Here is a 25091-nt window from a genome sequence, read left to right on the forward strand (position 1 = left end):
TATATTATTTCCACAACTCTTCCTTTCTTTATGTATAAACATGTACACACGTTTTTGCATCTGCACTAGCTGCTAGGGGAAAGGGTGAGTTGGGGATGGGAGGGGGATATAGAAGGAAAACCTTGTCATTGCCTCATCATAAAATATAGAAACTTGTCAAAGAGACACAAAGGAAAACACAGCCCATCATGCTATTTTCATATGGTGTATATCTCAAGTGCACTGGAAGACTGCAGCAAGATCCTTAAAGTTCTTCCTACTTGCTGTTCCTTGTTTATCTAGCAATTTTTCCATGAATAAGCAAGGCTGTTGAAAGTCATCATAGGGACCCTTGCAACACATGCAACATGTTGGATTAGAACACAACTGTGGCTTCCTGGCCAAATCTGACCCACCGACAGTTCCATTTTGCCTACTTTCCCCTTCGCTGTCAATTCAAATGGGAAAACTAGTACAAACATTGCAGTTATTGTGTCCATGGCCGATGTTCCCTCTATTTCTTTATCCTTACGGAGTGGAACAGTTCACATCCTGAGCAGAATATGCCTACTGTAATCCTAAAGGGGGAGATGAATCACCATTTTGCCAGATAAAGGAACAAGTTTTCGCTGCAACCCAAACGTGACTATGATTGTCCTTTTGCTTCTAGACACTCCACCGGTTCATAATGTGTTCTCTGAGACAATGGACTTCAGGTTCCAGGCTGGCATCTGTTTTGCCACTGAACAATCCATCTACCAGATCTTTGATTCGGGCTTTAGTCTCTGAGGTAAGGTTGGTAGGCAAAGACAGGCATTTCTTCTTAGCAGGATACACCGTTTTTGAAACGCATCCCACTACATGTTGATCTGAGGGAGGGTTATAAAGCAGAGTGCCCTACTTCAGAAGGTAGCTCCCTTTTATCATGGACTCAAGATTAGGGCTCATTTGCCACCACACCACCACAACCGCCCACACAACACACACATTCAACCCCATGCCCTTACAGACTGGACAACTCCTCCCCTTCCTCTTCCCACTGCCAAGCTCTAGAGCCCGTTGTATTCCTGGATACAATGGACTTTGCCTCTAGTCTTTTCCCATAAATCGATACTGATACCCATACATAGGAATTAGATAGTTGGTAATACAAAGAGAGTACTGCTGTGAAATATAACATACAGTTTATTGGGGGATACTTCTACTGCAATTGAGTTAAGGATAAGGTGCAAGAATAAGGAGGAGGGCCTAGTACTTGTTTTCTTGGTGACATGGAGGATGGTTTGCCCGTAAATAGTTTTCCTGTTTGTACAAGAGCTTGGCTGTTACTCGTGTTCCTGCATGTGTGTGCTTCTTAGTCTACCAGTAAAAAAGCCATCCAATCCTTGACAGGAGCTGGATGGAGCTATATATCAAGACCTAAGGAAGCAGCCTTACACATTAACTGCTCCAAAAAGCATTTCAAATCTTCGAAGGACGATGGAAGAAGTGTTGCTTTTTATACCCCACTTTTCACCTCCTGAAGACGGCTCAAAGCAGCTTACAATGGAATTACCTCCCTCTCCCCACAAAAGTGAGGTAGGTGGGGCTGAGAGAGCCCTGATATTACTGCTCTGTGAGAAAAGCACTGTCAGGACTGTGACAAGCCCAAGGTCACCCAGCTGGCTGCATGTGAAGGAGTCGGGAATCCAACTTGACAGATTAGAAACTGCTGCTCTTAACCATTACATCAAGCTGGCGCTCAGATTTAATTACAAAGGTATAAGCTGCATACGTAAGGAAAGGTTAATATAAACGGTTAATGTAAACTGTTTGGGGGCATCCTCAAACAAATAAAAACTTACAAGGAAGTCTAGCTAGTTGCTCACTGCAACAAGAATCCCCCTTCACATACCTTTGTGCCTTTTGAAACCGCAGCTGACCACTGTCACTGGTGTACTGATCTTTGAATGTACAACATATGCTACATTCTTGACACTGATGCAAAAGTATTGCTCTCCCATATACCTAAATCACTAAAATAGGTCATGGAACACAGTGGTAAATTGCCATGGCAATTTGCTGATACAATCTTATCCATGCCGTTTCTTTTGAATACACTACTGGGTGACAAGCAACGAGTTGCTAGGGCATTTTGTTTTCCTCTTCTCCGCTAATTCCCCTTTCCCTTCCCTGAAAACCCTGCCTCTACCTCCTCTTCCTATTTCCTTTTCTTCTACGCATTCACCAGCCAAGATATATTTACCGTATATACTCACATTTAAGTCGAGTTTTTCAGCCCTTTTTTAAAGCTGAAAAAGTCTCCCTTGGCTTATATGTGGGTTTTTTTTAAAAACCTGCCAGACTAGACATGAGGGAGGAGGTGGGAGACAAGTATACTTAACTGAAGAAGCAGAGGCAGGAAGAGATGCAGCAAGCCCGGGAGGGACAGTAGGAGGGGAGGGAAGAGCAGTCTCTTCCTCCCACCCTCACTGCCTTAACGAGGCTAGCACGTGCTGCTGCTGGTGCTGCTGCAGGAAGCTCTGAAGCCTCTGTCTCAGAGGGAGAGCAGAGAGCAGAAGGAGGAAACACCCCTAGAGGAAGGAATGGAAAGTGGAGGGCACAGAACACCCAGCAAGGAAGGGAATAGGATAAGAAGGATTGGATATAAAAAGGCAAAAGGGGTTAGAGGGAAAGAGGGAGGAGGAGGGGAAAGAGGGCAGAGGAGGTGGGAAGAAAAGGAAACAAAAAGATCCTGCCCAAAAAGGAAGGGAAGGGAAGGGAAGGGAAGGGAAGGGAAGGGAAGGGAAGGGAAGGGAAGGGAAGGGAAGGGAAGGGAAGGGAAGGGAAGGGAAGGGAAGGGAAGGGAAGGGAAGGGAAGGGAAGGGAAGGGGGGAAAGCCACTATCCAAACACCAGCCTCGGGTTATATGCGAGTCAATAAGGTATTCCAGCATTTTGTGATGAAATTAGGTGCTTTGGCTTATATGAGGGTCGGCTTATATGTGAATATATATGGTATGTGCCCCCGTGTCTTCTGCCTCCCTTTCTCCCCTCCCGTTGCTCTGGCAGCCTGCCCCCAAGAAAACCCTGGTCAAGTTGCATGGTGCTGGTTGGACCAAGCTCAGCTGTGCAGTGGGGTACCTACAAGGACTTACAGGGGGTCTTTGTTTCCCCCCTGTATCTATTCTTAGCCCTACTTCTTCTTTTGCTCCTCCTGGTGGCCCCATAGTCTCTCCTCTTTCCCTGCTTGCTTTTTTTCTTTCCCACCATACCTTCAATCGACTCCCTGCTTTCTGCTATATTTGACATTTATTTCCTTAATTTATACGTTATCTTTCTCCAGAATGGGAACCCAAAACAGCATACATTACTCATCTCTATTTTATTTTCACAACCACCCAGTGGAGAACTGTAGGCTGGGAATGTGTAACTAGAGCAAAGTCACTCAGAAAGCTTCCATAGCAGACTGGGAATTGGAACCTGGGACTGGGCCCCCGAAGCTGGCACTGAGCAACTCACCTACAGCTTTCCATGGGAAAGACTACCGGAAAAGGGAAAGAGGGAATGTTGGGGGGGGGGCAGATAAAGGCAGGCTGTCTAGATGGTGAGAAGAAGCAGGAAAGGGGCTGAGGCTGCGGGCGATTTCAGGGACAGAAAAAAATAATTATTTAGGGAGGGAAAAATGAGATGCCCCCTGCAACTCCGCAGATACCATCCTTATACTAATAAAATTTCCCATTAATTCCAGAAAAGTGTATTCTGTACATTTAAATGGTACAGTATTATTAAACAGTGCATAATACAGACATTAGGTCCAAACACGTATATATAAAGGCTATAGTTAAGATTGCAAAACAAAGAAAATATAATAAAAAAGGGACTACTGAAACACCGGCTAACAGCTCCCTTCTAACTATACACACACAGGTGTTTTCTTTCTTCATTTGTCAGTCTTTTGTTTCACTATAACTCCAACCTTAGAGTGAAGAAAGATGTCATATTGGCTACACGTGGATGTTTATTTACTTATCCCCTCTAAGAATGATTATTTGAAAAAGTCAAGGATCCCACGTTCTTTTTCCACTGCGTTTCTTTCTTTTTTTTTTCTGTTGAAATCTTATATACAGGCTTATAAAATTGAAATGTAAGAGGAAATGTGATGAAATGGTATTTATAGCAAAAGCTTCTGCTCTCCAGCATTTGACACATACACATGTGCATCTTCATTTCTATGCGGTACCTCGGCATACTCTGATGGGTGCACTGGCTGTCTACTAGTCATTATAAAAAAAGAATCTACTCATCACACAGAGCACTCTTGACAGGGCTTGCATGCGGAAGGCTGGTATAATGGTTTTAAGCATTTGATTCGATGCTCATCACCAATTCCCAATGACACACACCCTGAATAGGATATGCATTTTAAAAAAGACAAAAAAAGAAGAGGAAAAATGCCACAGCCAGGCTCACTTGTGCACCTTGCACCCAACTGTTAGCTCATATGTAAGAAAAGCAGAAAATGGCTAATGTCACCTACGTTAAAAGTTGGCTGCTAGGACAATACTAGTGGAATTCTAACCAGTTGGCCTTTCTCTTTAAAGGAAAGCCTTTTTTTGTTTTTTGTTTTTTGCTTCAGGATGCTCCTTAGCTGATGTTCAATTCTGTCCCGCCTTATTCGGGAGGAAACTCTTTCCTATTGGAGCCTTCAGAAATAACAGTAACTGCACAGATGCTTTTGCATACAAGGCTGGAGTTGATTTGGAGGGGTATCATGTTAGAGGGTAGGAACTGGTTCTATGGTAGAGCATCTGCTTGACATGCAGAAGGTCCCACATTCTGTCCCTGGACTCTCCAGGAAAAAGGACCAGGTAGTAGGTGATGTGAAAGACCTGTATCTGGGATTCAGGAGAGACAAAGTAATTCACCGTGGGCCAGCTGGTCGAAATATCCCTGCAAGCTTTCAAAGTGCATGTTCTTCAGGAGGAAGTATGATGAAAACCAAAGTAAAATGCAATTAGATGTTGTCAAATGCCCAGGCTGTTGATTACCATCCTGCTCATCCAGAAATATGAAGCTCAAGAATAAACATACTGTTAACATTTATTGATAACACGGGAAACAGAATTTTCTGAGCACTGAGCATAATGAATATGTTTGTGCAGGGGGAAAATAATTGAAAGACAAACTGCATGCCAATTTTAAATAAATCGTATTCATATGCTGTGTGTAAAGCTTGCAGATTTTTTTTCCCCTACTGCTTTTCTTCAGTAGAGGCCCAATATTGACTGCTAGCCTTCAAATTCACTTTCATATTTGTGCCTGAAATTCTGTTTCCACTTTAGGTATCTGTATATACTCTAGGTATCTAGTATGGAACAAAAATGTTTGCTCTCTCAGGGAATCAGTGTGTCTAAGGCTGTTTCCATCCCAAGTCTAGGCCTGAATCCAAACTGAAATGGACTTTGTTCCCAGAGTACCTGAAGCTGCACAAGTATGGGCAATAGTTGTTAAGGTAACCTGTATCCAGGATTACTGCATCATATGACCTGTCCTCCAACCACTCCACCTCCCTCTACCGATACTTCAATGGTGGTTTTCTTTCCTTTCCCATTCATCTATGTCACACCCAGGCATGTATTTTTAAAATTCCTAATACAAAACAAGACAGAAATAATCTCCCACATCCACACATACAACAAAGCAGGCACAATTGCATCTCACCAAGTTCTCACCCACAAAGCTCTACGGAAAGAGTGACATCACAGTAGGTGATTTGTGAAAATCCTCCTTTACCCTTCTATGCAGTTCTGAGCTCCACTGTGTCAGGTAGGAAAAAAATAACAAGTATTTCATATAGGTTTCCTTTCTGGTAATGCAGGATAACTTAGAACCACTGCACTGTTCACACTCTGACTTTTTCTTGGAACAAAAATCACAACAGGCTTGATTTTTTTTTTAATCTTCAGGTTACTAAACAGACAGACTGAGTGCAAACAGCTCTAGAATCCTCTTAACTTTCTTGCATTTTTGTTTGTTACAATATTTTCCCTGTAGCTTTCTGGACATGCTCACATATACTCTTTCCAAAGGCTGATCCTGGAGAGGAAATGAGGAGACAAATTCTATGCAGCTAGAACCCTGCTTCATTAAAAGACATGCTGTGGAATTAAACCCCAAAATTAAAGCATAAGGATAACTTACTGGACACAAATAAGAGAATCCTTCAATGAATGTCAATGAAATTTGGCTCCACATCCATATTTTTGGATGGGGGAGGGGGGTCACATTTATCTCAGAACATAAAGATTCTCTTCACTTCTTCCAAAGAATTGTATTTTCATACAGAGGGCTCAAGAACCAATAAAAAAGGCAATTTAACAATATCTCTAGTGTGTCACCAATCACCATAAAGGCCTGGAGGCTGCTGCATAACCACTGCAGTACAATAGGTTTGCCACCCTGCTGGTTTTCAATTGACACCTTCCACCCCCATGTTATTATTTTTTTTTCTAAGTTAGCCCTAATAGTGATTTCTAATATTCTTGTTTTACTCACAGCTGATGGCATTTTCTGCTGCTAAGCTCTGGCTCTCAGCGACACCTCTGGAGGAAGAGACATAGCAGAGAACACATTGGTTCATCGTCACTAGGAAATGGGAGACGTGTGATTTGAAACAATCATTAGCATCAACTGGAGCCCAGTTGGGAGTTGATAAGCTTGTCACATGCTATTCGTGCCTGCTATCACCCGGTGGCGAGCACGAAAACTGACCAAGTAAACTCAACTTGAATCCACTAAGCTATTATTTTATCTGATGGAAAACTGAAGGTAAACTCTCCTGATTCGCACCAGGAGCAATCGCACCACACACTGTCTTCGGCTTCCATCGATGGTCAGGTTTGGCCTTCCAAGAAGACGTGAACTGTAGCAGCTTGGGGATATGGGAAACGTCTCAAAGAATCCCAGCTTAAGATTCACTTTCCAAGGATTCCAAATTAATGGTCGTAAAAATAATGAGGATGTTTAAATGACGCTTATGTCTAGAACATGTAGCTACCGTACCTACTCAGCACGTAAGTGTGGCCCGCTTCGATAATGCCCTTTTAAATGGATAACTGTTAAATTAATATATCTGCCAAAGGAATCAATTTTTGTGCACTCTAAGGTTATGTGTTTAACAGACTTCGATAATTCAATGAAACATTGAGCGGTAACGATTTGCAGGCTAAATGAATGTTAAATACTTCAAAGGGCTGGACAAACAAGTCGGCAGCAATGTTTTTATGGGTTCACTTCCTTCTCGGGAACTGAAAGAGCCAGCCTTTTTATTGATGTGAATTCTAGACACCTTTTCTGTCCCTCAGCATCTGTTTGAAATATGGAGTAGACAATTGCCTTTTTGGCTGCGACTCAGGTGGTTGAAATACAGGACAAACAGACTACTGTATATAAGCTTTCCTCTAGCAATGAAAAATTTTATTAACTCTCTTGCATAGCAAACTCCACTGCCTAGATTCCAATCCCTGCAGAATCATCAAGGAATGTGGCTAGTTATTAATTCTGGTGGTCAAGCATTGGGTGTATATGTTGAGACTTGTCTGCAATATGTAACCTCACATTTCAAAGAGCTATAGAGAGGGGGGGAAAGAGGGGAGAATAAATGGATACTATTTAGGTCATCATTCATATGTGTAAATTCCAAAAACCAAATACTTGCTTTGTACATAAATATGTCACTCTCACTGAGAAGTTGTAGCCAAGGAAAACAAGCCCCCATAGAGGAAAGAGGCAGAGTGATCATTAAAACTCGGAACTTGACCAATCTGTATTCGATGTTTCAAATTCAGAAACCTTAAACTACTTTCTACAAAGACGAACTTGTTAACTATCCTACCACCTGCATTCTTCAAGAATTAAGGGAGGGACAACAAAATACACTAAAATATTTGGAAAGTTCTAAGTTTGTTTATCAAGAAGTTGCTTCATATTAAAAAGGACTCAACACTTTTTGTAAATATGGTATCAAGTCTATGCATTGTCAAGACTAAATTGACATCCATGACTAGCTTTTGCCAATATAAAATTTCCATTAAATGTATAATTGACTTCCATGACTGGCTTTTGCCAATAGAAAATTTCCATTAAATGTATGTACCTTACTATTGAGCCTCTTGTGGCGCAGAGTGGTAAGCGACAGAAATGCTGTCTGAAGCTGTCTGTCCATGAGGTTTGATCCCAGCAGCCGGCTCAAAGTTGACTCAGCCTTCCATTCTTCCGAGGTTGGTAAAATGAGTACCCAGCTTGCTGCTGGGGGGTAAAACGGTAATGACTGGGGAAGGCACTGGTAAGGCCACCCAGTATTGAGTCTGCCATGAAAAAGCTGGAGGGCGTCACCCCAAGGGTCAGACATGACTCAGTGCTTGCACAGGGGATACCTTTGCCTTTGCCTTTTACCTATTACATTTAAAGCTTCAGAATGCTACTTATTTTTAAAGAACCTCCAGGGTACTTGTCTAATTAAAATGAATAGACTTAATCAGTGGTCTATGGATTACTCTGCCCTGACTCATTGTATCTGTTACTTTAAAACACCGGTCCGTGGATCAGTCGGTACTGGGCCACGGCTCCTCCTCGTCCTCTTCCCCGGCTGCTGCCTTGGGGGCTGCCCTGCCACTCTGCCGCCAGCTCACCTTTGGTGCTCTCCAGTGGCCGCCATGGCTGGGCCTCCCCCTTGGCATGGCACTATGTAGCTGCTGCTGGCAGTGCCCCCCAGCGGGTGGCGGGAAGTCAGGGGCACCAGCGGGAAAGCAAGTGGAGCAGGGGCTCAGGCGGCAGTGGTGACGTCCCTCAGCAGAAGACTACCCCCCCGGGCCTCAGTAAAATTGTCAAGCGTTGACCGGTCCCTGGTGATAAAAAGGTTGGGGACCACTGATATAAAACATCTAGATTCCGTCCTATTCAGAGGAAAGCAGCTTATTCAGCTGCTGGAGAAATTATAGCAAAAGTGAAATTATAGCAAAAGTGTTATTTATACCAAATAAATCTGGACCTTTTCCAACATGATTTCACAACCAACAATGGCAATTCTTAGTCACCAGACCAAATTCTACTGCTATGGAATATCACCCAAACTCCTCTTGTGCTTTCTAGAATCAACCACTATAACGAGCAGGAAACAAAAGAAGGCATTATAAGACCGATAGTACAATCTTAAGCATCTGAGCTCATAGACTTCAATGGACCTAGAAGGGTGTAAAACTCTAGGGTTTGCCAGCTCTGTATTGGGAAACACTTGGAGATCTGGGGTGGAGCCTGGTGAAAGCCAGATTTTCGAGGGGAGGAACATCAGCATGGAATTGTCATATAATCCAGTGGTCCGCAACCTTTTTAAGGCTGCGGACCAGCAGAGGTGGGGAGGGCAATCGCCCGGTTGCGCATGCCGTGCATGTGCGGCCACAAATGTGCATCCGGAGCCACAAATGCCACAAATGCGCATCTGGGGCCTGGTCCCGGATGTGCATTGTGCATGTGCAGCCCTGCTTCCCTCTCCCCCCCTCCCACAAAAAGAAGCTTGCCGGGCCACAAGCTAATCGGCCGCTTTTGCCTGGGAAGTTTCTTATTGTGGGGGGCGGGGAGAGGGAGCCGATATAATCCACCTTCCAAAGCACCTTCTGAAGCTTTAGGCACCAAGCTTTAATCTACCTTCAGAAGCTTTAGGCACCAATGCCTCCTCAATATGGCGTCTTACCAAAATTAATGGATCAAAAGTCTGGAATGTTGAGTTTAGTAGGGTGGCTTTAAGTCTCTGTAGAAACCGATCTTGTGTGGTGCAACTCTATTTTAACCTATGCTAATCTCAAGGAATTTTATTTATTTAAAATATTTATCAGTTGTCTTTTTAACTTGTAGCACTCAGGGCAGCTTATATAATATAAATAAAACAAAGGGCATATAACATTAAATGACGAAATTTAAAATCTCAATTTTTATTGCGAATAAATAAACAACTAAATTGCTCAAAGGGATAGCCATGTTGTCCTGAAGCAGCAGAACAAATTTAGAGTCCAGTGGCACCTTTAAGACCAAGAAAGTTTTATTCAAGGTAGGAGCTTTTGTGTGCATGCACACTTCCTCAGATACGATATCATGAAATGGAATTAAGCAGTTCATACTTATAAGGTAAAGGTATCCCGTGTGCAAGCACCGGACCATGTCTGACCCTTGGGGTGACGCCCTCCAGCGTTTTCATGGCAGACTCAATACAGGGTGGTTTGCCAGTGCCTTCCCCAGTCACTACCGTTTTACCCCCCAGCAGCAAGCTGGGGACTCATTTTACCGACTCGGAAGGAAGGAAGGCTGAGTCAACCTTGAGCCGGCTGCTGGGATTGAACTCCCAAACTCATGGACAGACAGCTTCAAACAGTATTTCTGCCGCTTACCACTCTGCGCCACAAGAGGCTCCTCATACTTATAGGCAAAGAATAAGAGTGAATTAACATAACAGCACAATGTAAATGGTTGACAGATTCCAGGGATAAACAGGGAAAAAAAAACAACAGCAATTTGGGTTTGTTTGTATTCACTTGAGATTGAATTGCATAGCAAACATCCTGGGTTCAATAAATATGTCTGCATTAAGAGAATAATGGGGGAATAGATAATCAATTGCTGACAGGGGTAGGTGAGACCTTGCCCTTCTGCTCCCTGCTTGTCTTCTCAAGCATGGAAGCTACTTTGAAATAGAGCATTTGGCTCAAACAACTTAATCCTGGTGGAATTACACCAATAGTGCACTGGGATTGGGGGTAGGGAAGTTAAAGAGGAAAAGCTGGAACTGATTTGACCCCCAGCAGATATTACCTAGGGCCAAAGGAAATTAGGCTCTAACATCCCCTGATGATTAAGTTAGATTTGCTCCTTCCTTTGGAGCTTTTGGGAAAATCCCATCCAACAGGCACCAAACAGCCCACAAAACTGGTGATGCTTGCAAATGTAGCATATACAGGGCCGTGGGAATGTGATGAAGTCTGTGGGACTGGATCCTGACTTGCTAATGAGACATGCTCTTCCTTCAAAGCATTTTAAGCAGCAAAATGTTTTCTGTGCTTTTATAACGATCCTATTGAAAACTATTTTGCAGAAGCCAAAGGCACAGTCCTGTCCTGTAAAAAGCCAATTATGTTAACACAAATAAAACTAAACAATGTCTCTTGTGTCTCTTAACTTCTGGACTGCTTTCTTCAGGAAGAAAACAGCTATGCTGAAGACAATGGTAAAGATGAGCAAGTGCAGAAATTAACTCACTCTGGTTAGTAGGTCTCTCACCATTGAAATCTTAATTCCCACGGGATTTGAAGTCAGAGACAGCAGCAAAGTGCAAAGGGCACTAAGCTGCACAGGGGACACACTGTTTTAATTGAACATCCAGCACTAAAGCTCATTTGAACCCTGTGTAAGTTATAAGCAGAAGAAGGGTTGGTTTAAAATTGCCTCCCCTTCCCTTCCCACAAAGTTACCTTATGAGGTGGGAGAGGCTGAGAGAATTCTGAGAGAAACTATGACTGGCCCAAGGGCACCCAGCAGGCTTCATGTGGAGAAGTGGGGAATCAAACCCAGTTCTCAGGTTAGAGTCCACCACTCTTGACCACACTTGCTCTCAGGATAGCTTACAAGATTATCCTGATGACAACAAAAGATGCTATGAAATAATAAAGAGGAGAGATGCTATGAAATAATACAAATTATCCAGGAACAGTATCAAATTCTGATCAAGGAGCAGGATCTGAGATGTTCTTCATGGTTCCTGTATATTTTTTACTATAGACAATAGTTTATGCCAGAGAAAAAATGCAAAATATAGTGCAGCCTTTCTCAACTTTTTTACCATTGAGAAAACCCTGAAACATTCTTCAGGCTTCAGAAGTGGCATGATCGTGCTGAATATGGTTGGAAAGCATTGCTGTGCACATGCCCACCAGAGCCCCCCCCTTCCACCTCATCCAGGCCCATCACTGGCAATTTTGGGAGGAGGTGAGTGGTCGGCATGACCATATATGGTCATATCACCTGATAAATGTTTAACAAATTCAAGGAATATATTTAAAAATTAATTAACTCCCACCCATTTGGGAAACCCTTCCAGGCCATCCAGAAACCCCAGGGTTTCACGAAACCCTGGCTGAGAATGTAAATATGGGCCACTTTTCAAAGAAATCACCTTCTTTTATATGGGCACAGGTATATACCGCCCTCCCCAAAGGCTCAGGGCAGTTTACACGAAACAGGAACAATACAGTTAACTCAGTTCATAATAATGTGGTAACAACAGTGACAATAACAATAATATAATGATAATAACAAACATTGTAGAATGGTAGAAAACTAGAATTCAAGAACCAAAGTATTTAAAAAAAGGAAAACAATCACTGGAGACATTAAAAAAGCAGCATTTTGATCCATCATTTACTCTCTATATTAATACCAACCCATCAAAATAACCAAAACAATTTGGGCCAAGCTAGAAGAAAAGAGGGATGGAGAAGGAAAGAAAAATCAACATTATGAAACAAACTAGCTAAACAAAAATAAAAGCCTTACAAAACAAAGTAATGCTTGTCTACTCAGAGGTAAGGTAAAGGTAAAGGTATCCCCTGTGCAAGCACTGGGTCATGTCTGACGCTTGGGGCGATGCCCTCTAGCATTTTCATGGCAGACTCAATAAGGGGTAGTTTGCCAGTGCCTTCCCCAGAGGTAGGTCTCACTATATTTTTGGGTATTACTCCCAGGTAAGGGTACAAGAGATTACAGACACAGTCTATAAAACCGGAAAAGTATTGGGTTCTATACAAACAAGATGGGGAAGGGGCATTGCATAAATAAGGCACCATCACATGCAAGGCCCTGCAGGGGACACAGAAGGTTGCCTCTGATACCAGCAGAATGCATTACATCCTTATCATCATATGCTTTATCATCATTTGCTGTATTTCAAAGTGGGGGTGAACAAGTTAGATTGAAAGCATGGTTTATTAGTAGTATTCACAGGCTCCGTAACATAAAAGCACCGTTCATCAATGCATTCTGAACTTTATCATCCATCTCTGGCAAATGCTTAAACATACTATTAAGCTCTAGAGAGTGTTGTTTGCTCGATCCCTTGAATTCTGAAGGACATCTATAGAGTTTTACATCATTGAAAGAACACAAAGCTGCAGACAGGTACCTTAGGGTGCCCACCCTGAAAAGGAGAAGGCACGTAGGAAAATCAGTAACATGTCTAGTCCCAAGTTGAACCAGCATTTCAGCTCAGAGATACAGATATTTGCCTAAGACCCAGAGACTCAAACATGCTGCCCCTATAAGGAAGTCCATGATAGAGGTTTATAAGAGTATGCGTACAGAAAATGAGTAGGGAGAACTTCCCCCCCCCCCTCCAATAACAATAGAATTTATGGTCACAACACTAAATAAATGAATGGCCAATACATTAAGGGCAGATGAAAAGAATGACTTCTTTATTTATCAAGTAATTAAATCGTGGGGTTCACTGTCAGGGGCTGGCCAGAAGCATACATGACTTTAAAAGGGATTGGATAAATAAACACAACTGTAATTGTAATCAGCAAGTAATTTGGTGAAGTCAGTCTTGAAGGGCTGTTATTAAGCTGTATAAGCAGTTGAGTTGTACCTGTGTGCTTATTAGTGGTGCCAGGTGGTCATTGCTAAGAACTGCACTAATGACTATAGACCAGTGGTCCCCAACCACCTCCTCGCCCCCCCCCCTGCAGTGAGAAACTTCCCAGGCCGCAAGCAAATCGGCCGCAAAAGTGGCCAATTAGCTTGCGCCCCGGCAAGCTTCTTTTTGTGTGTGGGGGGGGAGAGGGGAGCAGGGCCATGGCGCAAACGTGCATGTGCAGCAGGTCCACACATGCGCGTTTGCGCCATGGGCGGCCGCAAATGCACATGAGTGGCAGTTTCGCACATGCGCGGAAGTGCTGCGCATGTGCGTTTGCGGATGCGCATTGCGCAAACGCGCATACATGGACCTGCCGCGCATGCGCGTTCACGTGATCACCCTCCCCACCACCACCGGTCCGCAGCCTTAGAAAGGTTGCGGACCACTGCTATAGGGGATCCCCAGAGTAAAAGGCAGTAAACATGAGGGACAACAGGCAGCATCAGAAGGCCTTGGCTGGCTCTTCAGGACCACTGTTTGAAACAGCATGTTAGATTAGATGTCAAACTGGGCTCTTTATTTATTTTCCAATGTATATGTTGCCCTTCCCCTAAAACTCAGGGCAGCTAACAATGCATTCTTCCAACAGGACTGAATATTCACACACAAGGAATCCACAAAAGATGTAAGTTAGCCATCCTGGCAAATATACAATTCCCAGAATGATATCAAGAAAGCTATGACTGTTGTATCAATTAATTTTTGTATAGTACATGAAGCATACAAGAAATGTAAGGTGCAAGCCTACTAAATGCCTGAATCTTCTCTGGACTCATGGCTTAAACACTGTGCATTCTACTCAAGCCTTCCTCTCTCTCGGAAGCAACGCAGAAAGCATGGCTGCACCCAGTTGCCATAAACACACCTACATTTGTTTGCAACACAGATGAGTCAACTGGGTCACAGCACCAAAACTGCAAACCAGGAAGGATCCAATAAACTGCAACGGATTGCGACATCCAAATCTACACTTGAACAAAAGGTGAGTTGTGTTTTTGCTTACAATGCAGGAGTCTACATCTGAGTATTTCAGAATCCTGCTTTGTAAGCAGGAACGGGGGTGGGGTGGGGACACTATTCTGCTGAGATTCTCAGTTCAGACATCATGATAAACTTCAGTTTATTGCATACTTCCCTTGTGTGATTTCAGCATGGCGCTGGTAGGGGGGAACCGCAGGATTCTGTGGACTCTGGCTTGCCATCAACCCAAATTATGTTTTGCTTGTGACATTTGAATCCAGACTAGGAATGGCATACAGCCGAGCAAGTTTACGTTTGATGAAACTGCGAAGAAATTGCTATTTTAAGTAGCCAAATGCTAAATTGGCCCAAAGTCTTTTTTTTTTAGTACACTTAATCCTCCCAGACATTTTATATAAAAATCACTGCTACTTGAATCTTTGTTAATAGCGTTACAAAAAGCCAACAACCCCCCCCCCCCAAAAGCCCGTTTCATCATCATGCTGCAAATTCAACATTTACACTGAGATAAATCCATTCAGCTCAAACAACTTGATCCTGGTGGAATTACACCAATAGTGCACTGGGATTGGGGGTGGGGAAGTTAAAGAGGAAAAGCTGGAACTGATTTGACCCCCAGCAGATATTCAGGAATTAGTCCAACATTTACTGTTGCTCCATGTATGAACACACACAATGAATTTCTCTTTCTTTCCTTGTTGGTTAAGTGCCTGGCTATCACTGTCAAATGCATATATTCCCATCATGCCTCAGTATTTTTCAGCCCCATGATGCCCTCACTTTTGATTGTGTAGATGAAGTTGAAGTGCACAGGGTATTTACTGATCCAGTTATCTTGTTCTATGACAGGCAGAATCAATCAATCAAGAGGCCAGCTTTGTGCTTGCATATTCCAGGCACATCTCCGCACTTCAGGATACAAGATCACAGTGTTATCCAGCCAAATTTGATCAACAAATGCAGTTCCCCTGTGCCACAGCAATCTCAGATGAAGATGTTATTATGTGGAACTGGGCAAAGTGATAAAGACAGTATAGAGAAAGGGAGGAGGAGTTTAACTGGGCTTCTCAAACAGCCTTTTCTAACTGTATTTGTTGGGGGAAAGATTAAACATCCCTTTTTATATGGGTTTTGTTTGTTTGTTATTAAGTTTGATTGTTTTTTTTTTAAGAAAGTAAAATACTGAGGAAGTTTTGTTGCTGTGTTATTCTTCAAATTGAAACATTACAGTATCTCTGAAAATGGGATCATATATTGAATAGCAAAAAAACCTGGGCAATTATCTACTACCAATTAATAGTTTATTAGCGTGATACTGTATAGCACACATACACACATGCTGTTACACACTTACAGCATGCCACCTGCATTCTGCAAATTGTTATCTGAAGGGCAAAAGTACATTTTAAATTATGAGTGCTTTTGACAAACACACAAAGGTAACCCGCCCCCCCAGTTTGTATCCTGGTTGTGACAAGATGCATGCAACTGTGTCAGTATCTAAATGCGTTTCAAGCACACACAAAAAATGTACACCAGGATTTTATTTTGCCAACAGCTTTCCATTTTGCTACTGCCCTGCAGTTATTTTACATTATTTAATCCAAAATACCATCTTTTTGATTCTACCTTTCTTTTGCTTTTTAAATCTTTAATGGGAGCCGTTGGCAGTCCAGGGGTACAATTATTAGATATCTACAGAAAGAAATTGAAAAATTAATAATACTTTCCCATTCTGTACTACATATAAAAATTATCTAGTCTTAGTGGAATTCTATAGATTCAAACAGGCACCCTGCCATGATTATTCTTAAAAAAAAAACACCTAAGTCTGAATTAGAATAGCCTACATTTAAATCTTTTCAGTCATCACTTTTAAGTAAAGCTTGGGGATAAAACATTGTGTTTTCAAGTCAGAAATGTATTTTAAATCATTTTTTTAATTAAAGGACATTTATTAGGGCAGCTTATGCTACACACAGCCTAAAACCCAGGTAAAACTCCCATAAACTTATCAGACTAATGATATTAAAATTGTTTATTGCCTTTTTATAGGTTTAGCTACTTAAGTTACCATTTTTCACAACTATATGCAAAACGTGTGACATCATCCATACCAGTTTGTTAGAGGGAGTGATATATGTTTTCATCTGACCTTTGTCTAAACAGCCCCTTGACTATGGAGGGGAGGAGAAAGCCCCGGAGTCATCTATCAGCAAGGGAACAATATATTAAAAAAAAAAAACCCTGCTACATCTATTAACTTTTGTTTTCTTTTCCCTATTATTATACTGAAAAGCCAAAGCCAACTGGAAAAAAGGATGCCATTTGGGTTCCCTTGTCATCATGTGTTAAGTATGAGAAATGTACATGCAATAGCCAAATGGCCAATAGACAAAACACCCACTCTAAATGACGTACTGTTTTCCATACTGCTCAGACAAAATCAAAACAACAGAACTGCTGCAAACAAAAACAAAATCACATTTCCCATAAGCATTCCAGACAGAGCAATTTTTTTTTTGGGGGGGGGGGGAGCTGGCAAGGACACCACAAAGAGAGAGAGAGAGAAAGAGAGAACTTCTGCACATGCAAACAAACAATACCTATACATTTCTTCACTTAACACAAAACTGCTAATGCCTGCATGTTTGTCTGAAGTTGCATGTCCACACCAGCTGAAAAGGTTCAACAACAAGGTCCAGTGTCAATCTCTTCCACAATGCTAATGACTTCTGATGATGAAATCCAGGTTTTACACCAGCCTGCGTGAGGACACAACCTGGCCCCCTCACTGTCAAATGAGAAGTGCAATCCAGCCCAAGGGACCAGGGCTCATTCACAGAAAAAACAGTAAGGTCACAGGCTAGGGAGCAAAAGTGCATTAAAGCACACGCAAACTAAATGAAATGGGAAATATTGTATTGGCAATCGCGGCACCGCTTGTTTCAAATGGAATTTCCGAAAGAGAGAGACTCTCTGTAGTGCCCCTCTGAACCGCTATATGACGGCCTGTTTAAAATTGCCACCTGGGAAAAAGACGAAGAAAAAGGAATGGGGGGGGGGGAGAAGCACCTCTTTCTCTTCCTATTTCTTCAAATGGTGGATTGATATTGATGTAACTTTCTTTAACGTCTCTGGTTCAGAGCAGTTACAGCAGCTGTGTTCAGCTCAGATACCTGGCTATGAACAGTGGGGCAGAGTGGAGACTATCAACAGCTGCATTTTTAGTATTTCAGCTAAGCGGCATCCAGTGTCTCCATCAGAGTGAATTCTTGTCAGCTGTGCTCTTTGCTAACACAATTCCTATGTTTTTGCCTGGCAGTAAATGGACGCTTCTGCCCCAGCATCATCTAAACAACTCTGTTAACATTTGCCCTCCAGCATCTCTCTCTTTGTCCAGTCCCTGTCTTCTAACAGATGTCATCCCAGTCTAATCAAGCATAAAATGGTCATAAATATTTCTTTCTGGTAGATTTCACATTCGCATTTCATGCAGGGACATGATATTTTTCTGCTACCTCCAGGGAGTACCTAATGCAAAAACCAGTTACTTACATTCAAGGCTCATGTTCCTTTACTAAAATGCAGCACATGTTCTCAGTTCAGAGACATAAAGCGTGCACACACACACACACACTTTATCTTCTTTTGTTTAACACCCACATCCACAACCCTTACAGTGATGTGCACTCCAGTTTACACTAAACGACATCTCCTGTTTAACGTGGATTCCCAAAAGCGGTAATATACTATTCTTATGAAAATCAAACACAATTGAAATACCTTAATTATTGCCCAAAAGAGATTTAGCTTCAAGATACTTAATTGAACTAACAAGCTATTTAACAAATGCACGAGAGATAAGAAAGGCAGCTTTCTATTTGGGCTGATTTTATGCACAATTTTACAACCTACTTCATCATATTTAGTTAAAACAATAAAATGAACCTAGGGTATAAATTTGAGGTTCGTGCCTATTTAGCAGATGAAAAAAGAGAAAGAGAGAAAGAGAGAGAGGAAAAGATAAGTGTGTGAGAGAACTGATTTCCAGTACTTAAACTTGAATCATTCACAGGGAAACTATGTAAGCTAATTAATTCTGTCTACTTAACAAAAAGAAGCCACAGAGAAATCATATTCCTCTCTGGCAAACTTCATAGTTAGCATGTCTGATTGTAAAATGAAACCAACCTGAGATTATTTTCAAAGCCATATGTCTATTTGTTACTCTTTTCTTTCCCCCCCTCCCCTGTTCTGTTTGTCAAAACAGAAATCTTATACAGCTATTTAAAACAAACCACAAAAACGCTTAACGATACAGATCACAACAGCGAGGCTTCTCTCTCCCCCCCTCCGCCTCCCCTTTCTGTGTTCAGCCTAATATTTGATTACTGTTAGTCAAATCAAGCTTTCAGGCAAATAATCTCCATTTTTTAAGTTAATGAGATGTGGTTCGTGTCGACAACAGCTTGCAGAAACTTTTAATTCTGATTCCTGCAGGCTGTGCTGGCCTCTTTTACAGCAAGCTAGTACTGTGTATGAATCAGTCAAATTTGCCAAAATGACTTATGGAGACAAGTGCACATTTTAAAGGGGCACTAATTAAAAAAAAAAAAAAACATACCCACTGGTGTCAATTCAAATACCATGAAAATAAACTTTGTTTTAAAAGTAGCTCTTGTTGCTTTCCTCAGAGTACCTCTAATTCCAACATTTCCTGTTGCCTTGGAGGGACTGGGGATTTTGACACAGTTAAACAATTTATGTTAATATTTGTTTCACATGTGCTATTAGCCAAGCCCCCCACCCGCCCCCCAGAAAAGTCCTAATTGAGAAAGCACCAAAGAGCCATACTGCTGAGATAAACGGCACAGGTTTAGGTATCTCCAACCTTCTTTCTTATTCAAACACACACACACTTCTATAAGGCACCTACCTATCCTGAATCCCATTAAAGCTGCTATCAGAGTTCCTATTAACCAGCGCCAAATTGCCTCCACCCTCACCCGCCCACTGTCTACCCCCCCCCCCAGGACGTCTGAATTAAGGGGCAGGGCCCAGGCTTGGAACTTCTTAAAATTCTTTTGGATTTTCAGGGGTTCTCCTTTTTGGCAAAGGGATTCAAACTGTACAGCTGTTCTGTAATGCAAGCAGATGTGCTAGCAAAAGGGGGAGAGAGGGAAACAGTTGGGGCTGAGAGGGTGATATCTATTTAAGGGGTTAAATATGCAATTACCGCTGACTAAAGCCAGAGAGACATATAGATAAACAGAAGAAATGAAGTCCCCAGGTTCCATTCAGAAGCCTTCATCACATTACTACCAGACAGAAAACTCTTTAAGTACCATTTTCAGATGTTAAATCATTGTTCTTGCAGCACATATTCCTGCTATTCCTGGGGGAACAATATCCGAAGACAGCGTGCTAACAAATGCAATCCAGTAAACAGGCATTTTTCCCTCTTGTTGTTAGTACCTTTGTGTTCCAGCTCCCAGCTCTGTCATCCATGCCTTCTCTCTGCTTTGAAGTTAAAGTACTGAATGAGCGTTGTCATCTATTATCCAGAGTGTGCATGTAGATTATAAATAAGAAATAAAAGTGACTTTCAGTACACTGCTTTTGCATTAGCAAGTTGCCTTCTCTGTTACCTCTTCTGTCCTTCATACTTTGCTATCAACATTATATCAGAAACCCAACTTTGCCTCCTACAGACTGAAAGAAACGCCACAGAAGAAAATAATAAGAATAGGTACAGACAGCAGAAGTTTTACTGCAACAAAGAACAATGGTCTTTTATACATGTTTTCAGTTTTAGCTTTCCACATAAATCTGTTAAGTATTATTGGCAAAAGTCCTTCAAGCCCAGGCAGTGAGTAGAGGTTGAGAAGTCCGAGATGGGCAAAAATGAGCAGTGAGATGGGCAAACGGGAACCACTGAATAAGACTAGAAGATGGGGCATGAGAGACAGGGCATTGGAGAGAGGGGGGATGAAGAATGAAGAAGCTAAAAGATGTACAGGGCTTCCCATATCAATGCTCAGGTCCCCAAGAATACGAGAGTCCAATCTGTCACCCTCATGTAAATTGAAGGGCTCTTATATTTGCATTCTGGTCTTGAAAAAACAGGAAGCTATTGATCACACTAAAGTTTATTTGTAGGTGGGGGGGGGGGAATCTTCTATTATGGAACTGGATGACCTTGGGCTTGCCACAGCACTGATAAAGCTGTTCTGATAGAGCAGTAATATCAGGGCTCTCTCAGCCTCACCTACCTCACAAGGTATCTGTTGTGAGGAGAGGAAAGGGAAGGAGATTTTAAGCCTTTTTGATAGAGAAAAGTGGCATATAAGAACTAACACTTCTACTTCTTCTGTTTATATTTAAAATCCACGAGTAACAATGCCGTTTATCTTGTTTATACTGAGGCACAGGGGAAATGCTTTTTCCCTGCAAGATACTATTTCAGATGACCAAGGAGGAAACAAGTGTGGCGTAAGGAAACCATGATCTGATTTTGCAACATTTTTGTTTCTACTTTTAAAGAAGTTTCTTAGCTACAAATTGGAACAACAGCTTTGGAAAGGAAAAACTCTTCACCCCACTCTACTCCAAGCTGCTATGAGCTCCCCCATATAATCCCCCCCAATACCTGGGGGGAAAGCAGGCTTTAAAGTTGTAGGGAAACTGTTCCAGGTAAAAGGTGAATTGCTCCCTTCTCCATTCACTAGTCTCAACTCATAACAGTTGCCTTTTAAAAAACAAAAACATCCGAGCAAAAATAATAAGGGTGCAGTTCATGGAACTCCTGCCTTATTGCCAGTTTTAAGCTAGAATAACTGTTCTTTTTCTATCAAAATGGTCTCAACTTCCATCACTCATTAGATTGCCAAGGTTGATGGGGTCACCAAAAGCAACAGATGGAGCCCCTACCACAGTGGCAGCCCTTCCAGCTCTTTATATGTGTCTATAGTAACAGGAAGAATGGCATCGCCTGGACCGTTTATGCACTGCCCCAGCTCCTGTGCAGGAGCACAAATCAGGGGCGGACGACGTGCACCAGGCCAAGTGCTCCCCCATGTGGGTTCAGGAAGAGGTGGGACAACCTGCCACGATTAAAACTCCAGCTTGCAGCCTGGCATGAAACCTCCAGTGCATAAACGGTCCTGATGTTATCACATCTCAGAAGCTAAGCAGTGTTGGTACAAGGGAGACCATATGGAGAAGAAGGCAACGGCAAACCATCTCTGCTTCTCACTTGCCTTGAAAGTCCTTTGCTGGGGTCAGCATGAATCAGCTGTGAGGCTTTACTCACATATAAAATAATGGCTTTCAGCTATTCCTCTATCTGGGCTGAGCTCAAACATATCCACCACCTCAGCAGTAGGCAGGCCAGGAACAAAAGAACATAAACAGAGACAGATGGATCATAGCAGTGGTCCAGCAAATTGTTTCACCCAGATCTCCTTTACAGATTAATGATATTAAAGCTGCCTTCCCACATTTTAGTAATGTGGAAACCAGAGGTGACGGTTTGAATATGCAAAACTCCTAAGGGTGTACAATTCCCCACCACCACCACCATTTTTAAAGAATCCATTTCCCTTTCATTTTGTTATTCCATTATCAATTTCCATGAGAATCATAGAATCACTGAGCTGGAAGGGGCCACATAGGCCATCAAGCCTAACCCCTTGCTCAGTGCAGGATCAGCCTAAGCATCCGTGATAAGTATACACACTGTAGCTTTAATATTTTTGCTTTTTATCCATTAAATGTCATGAAGTCTTCAGGTATTGGTACCAGCTAGCTATGGAAGCCTGCCAGCCAAATTTCAGACAGGTAAAAGAAAAAAGTCTTGCAAGCAGATTGAAGGCCTTTTGGCAAATCAACCCAAGAAAGCAAATGGATACCTGTGGCAGTGTGGGCACAATGGCACTGGCATCAAGTTGACAGCCATACAATAAAATAAAATAAAAAATAATACATTTTGCTACATAAATACAAAGGCTGCATGAGGCCACAGCTGCTAGCCCCTCACTTTATAGGATAGGAAGTTTTGCTTTCTTTTCCTTAAGACTCAATTTTAAAAAGATGTTGGAAATTTAAAATCAGATGACCAAGGCTCTCCAATATGCTCTTCCGTTCAGCTACTAGCTTTGAACAGGGTCAACAGCAGTCCGAAACAACTACCTCCACCATCCTTTTGAAGACAATTACAGATACGTAGAGATAAGATCATAGATCACAATCAGCCTGTATATGGAGCCAATAATAAAGGGAAAATTCGGCGAGTAAAGTAGGAATTCTGAACTTTCCTTATGTGGCCGATCAATCTGAGGTGCTTTCACTAGGGGCGTTTTTGGCAGTAGAGAGCAAGTTTATCTCCCTCACTCCTGCCCTGTGATACCTGTGCGGCAAGAATAGGAAGGTTACAAAGTATGATGAAGGTTCCAGCCAGTTCCAAGTTAGCCTCCCCAAGACAGAACTAATGGGCACTTGGCAGGTGGTGTCACAGGGAGAGGTGTTCAACTTCTTCTTCTGTAGCTCTCCAACCAAGTAAGTCTCCCCTGAAGCACAGCATTCATCACCAAATGTCCGAGCCAGGAGAATAAATGTAATCTCTTGCTTCCTAGAAAAATGTGAATTATATATTCTCACTGTTGCTTTTCCATACAGTGCCATGCATGGGACAGACGGAAAGAGATATCAATACTACTCAGGAGTCTAACAGAATTGTCTGTGTAGAGTTATTATTTAAACTCGTAGGTAAATGAGTGCAGGATGAAGTTGGGAGATGAAATATATTAGACTGGCATATCAATAGGTCTAATTCTCACCCTAGCCAAATCTCTGGATATGTAAATCCAGAGCCTGGGGCCACGAACAAACAAGATATATCTTTCTAAAAACCTGAGAATAGCCTTGGTTTGTAGAAAAATCTGAAATCTAAAAAAGAAAGGGAGAGAATGGAGGAGGAAGAGGAGGTTTTTATACCCTGCTTTTCACTACCCAAGGGGGTCCCAAAGCAGCTTACAAACATCTTTCCCTTCCTTTCCCCCACAACAGACACTCTGTGAGGTAGGTGAAGATGAGGGAGCTCTAAGAGAACTTTAATGCAAACACAGCTCTAAGAGAACTATGACTAGCCCAAGGCTAGCTGGCTGCATGTGGAGAAGTAGAGCCAAACCTGTTTTTCCAGATTAGAGTCCACCTCATTTAACCACCTCATTTAACTACTGGCTCTCAATTAAAAGAAATTAATGTCCTCAGTGGCTGATGCTAGGCCTTGTTCTCTCTCAGCAAAAGTTAGGAGAAAGGGCAGGACCCATTCCAGAACTGTTTTAGACTTTGAAGGAAGGTTCATCAGGGCTGGATCTGAGGGGATAGGAGAGAAAGCTAAAGACAGGAGGAGGAAGAAGAAGAGTTGGTTCTCATATGCCACTTTTCTCTACCTGAAGGAGGCACAAAGCGGCTTACAGTCACCTTCCCTTTCCTCTCCCCACAACAGACACCCTGTGAGGTGGGTGAGGCTGAGAAAGCCATGATATCACTACTTGGTTAGAACAGTTTTATCAGTGCCGTGGTGAGCCCAAGGTCACCCAGCGGGCTGCATGTGGAGGAGTGCAGGATCGAACCCAGCATGCCAGATTAGAAGTCCGCACTCCTAACCACTACACCAAACTGGCTCTAAAGGGAGGGAATATAAAGTTAGTTTGACTAGTAGTTGAGAAGGAAGCAGGAAAGGTGGCTATTGGCACATAAAGAGAAGAGAAAGAAGAGTGGAGGAGAGAAAAATCAGGTACCACACAGACAAATAAGTCCACTGGATAAAACCCAGTGTCGTTAGTTGAGACTAGCATGTGGGAGATCTAAGTTCGAATCCTTTCACTCTGCCCTGAAAGCTCATTGCGTGACCTTTGGCCAGTTACGTATTCTCAACATTATCTATGTCACAAGGTTGTTGTAAAGATAAAATGGACAACAGGATAATGATGGAAGCTGCAGTGATCCCCGCTGTGGAGGAAGACAGTGTGTAAGTAAATAAATAACAAATACAGCTGAAGATTTGGGGGAGGGGGGAGATAAAATGTAATGAGGTTGACGGGTGAAAAAAGGAAAACAGTGAAAAAGAGGACATGGATAATACCAGGTGGAAGACAGAAGAAGATTTGGTGCCCCTCACAAGTCCATGTGATTTCTTTACCGCACAAATGGGCACGATCCAGCAGCAAGCACCACACAAGTGGGCCAAGCCTGGTGACCAGCACCAGTGAACTTGATCAGAGCTTTCCTCAGGAGAGGCTGTTAGTGAGCGGGAAAGAGGGAAAGCTTAGGATGGAGGCAAATAAAGGTAAACTGGCAGGTGGTTGGGAATGAGAGAGGGAACTAGGAAAAGGGGAGAGGCTTTCAGG

The 25091-nt window shown here is 42.4% G+C and overlaps 1 protein-coding gene across 22 annotated transcripts in view; it reads right to left on the reverse strand.

Moving 5' to 3' along the window:
* The window catches only part of FOXP1 (forkhead box P1), a 613965-nt gene that overhangs the window by 222289 nt on the left and 366585 nt on the right, over nucleotides 1-25091 (reverse strand). Inside the window, exon 2 of one of the 22 annotated variants that reach the window (XM_077325178.1) lies at nucleotides 20155-20233. The exons of 20 other annotated variants lie outside the window; for them this stretch is intronic. In XM_077325178.1, coding sequence (XP_077181293.1) covers nucleotides 20155-20187 — 33 coding nt within the window. In that variant the 5' untranslated portion in view covers nucleotides 20188-20233. Of the gene's footprint in view, nucleotides 1-6515; nucleotides 6559-20154; nucleotides 20234-25091 lie in introns of those variants that run through there. One more of the 22 variants, XM_077325180.1, reaches the window with a different exon arrangement.

This window comes from Paroedura picta, chromosome 3 (genome assembly GCF_049243985.1).
Source record: "Paroedura picta isolate Pp20150507F chromosome 3, Ppicta_v3.0, whole genome shotgun sequence".
NCBI classification, from domain to species: Eukaryota; Metazoa; Chordata; class Lepidosauria; order Squamata; family Gekkonidae; genus Paroedura; species Paroedura picta.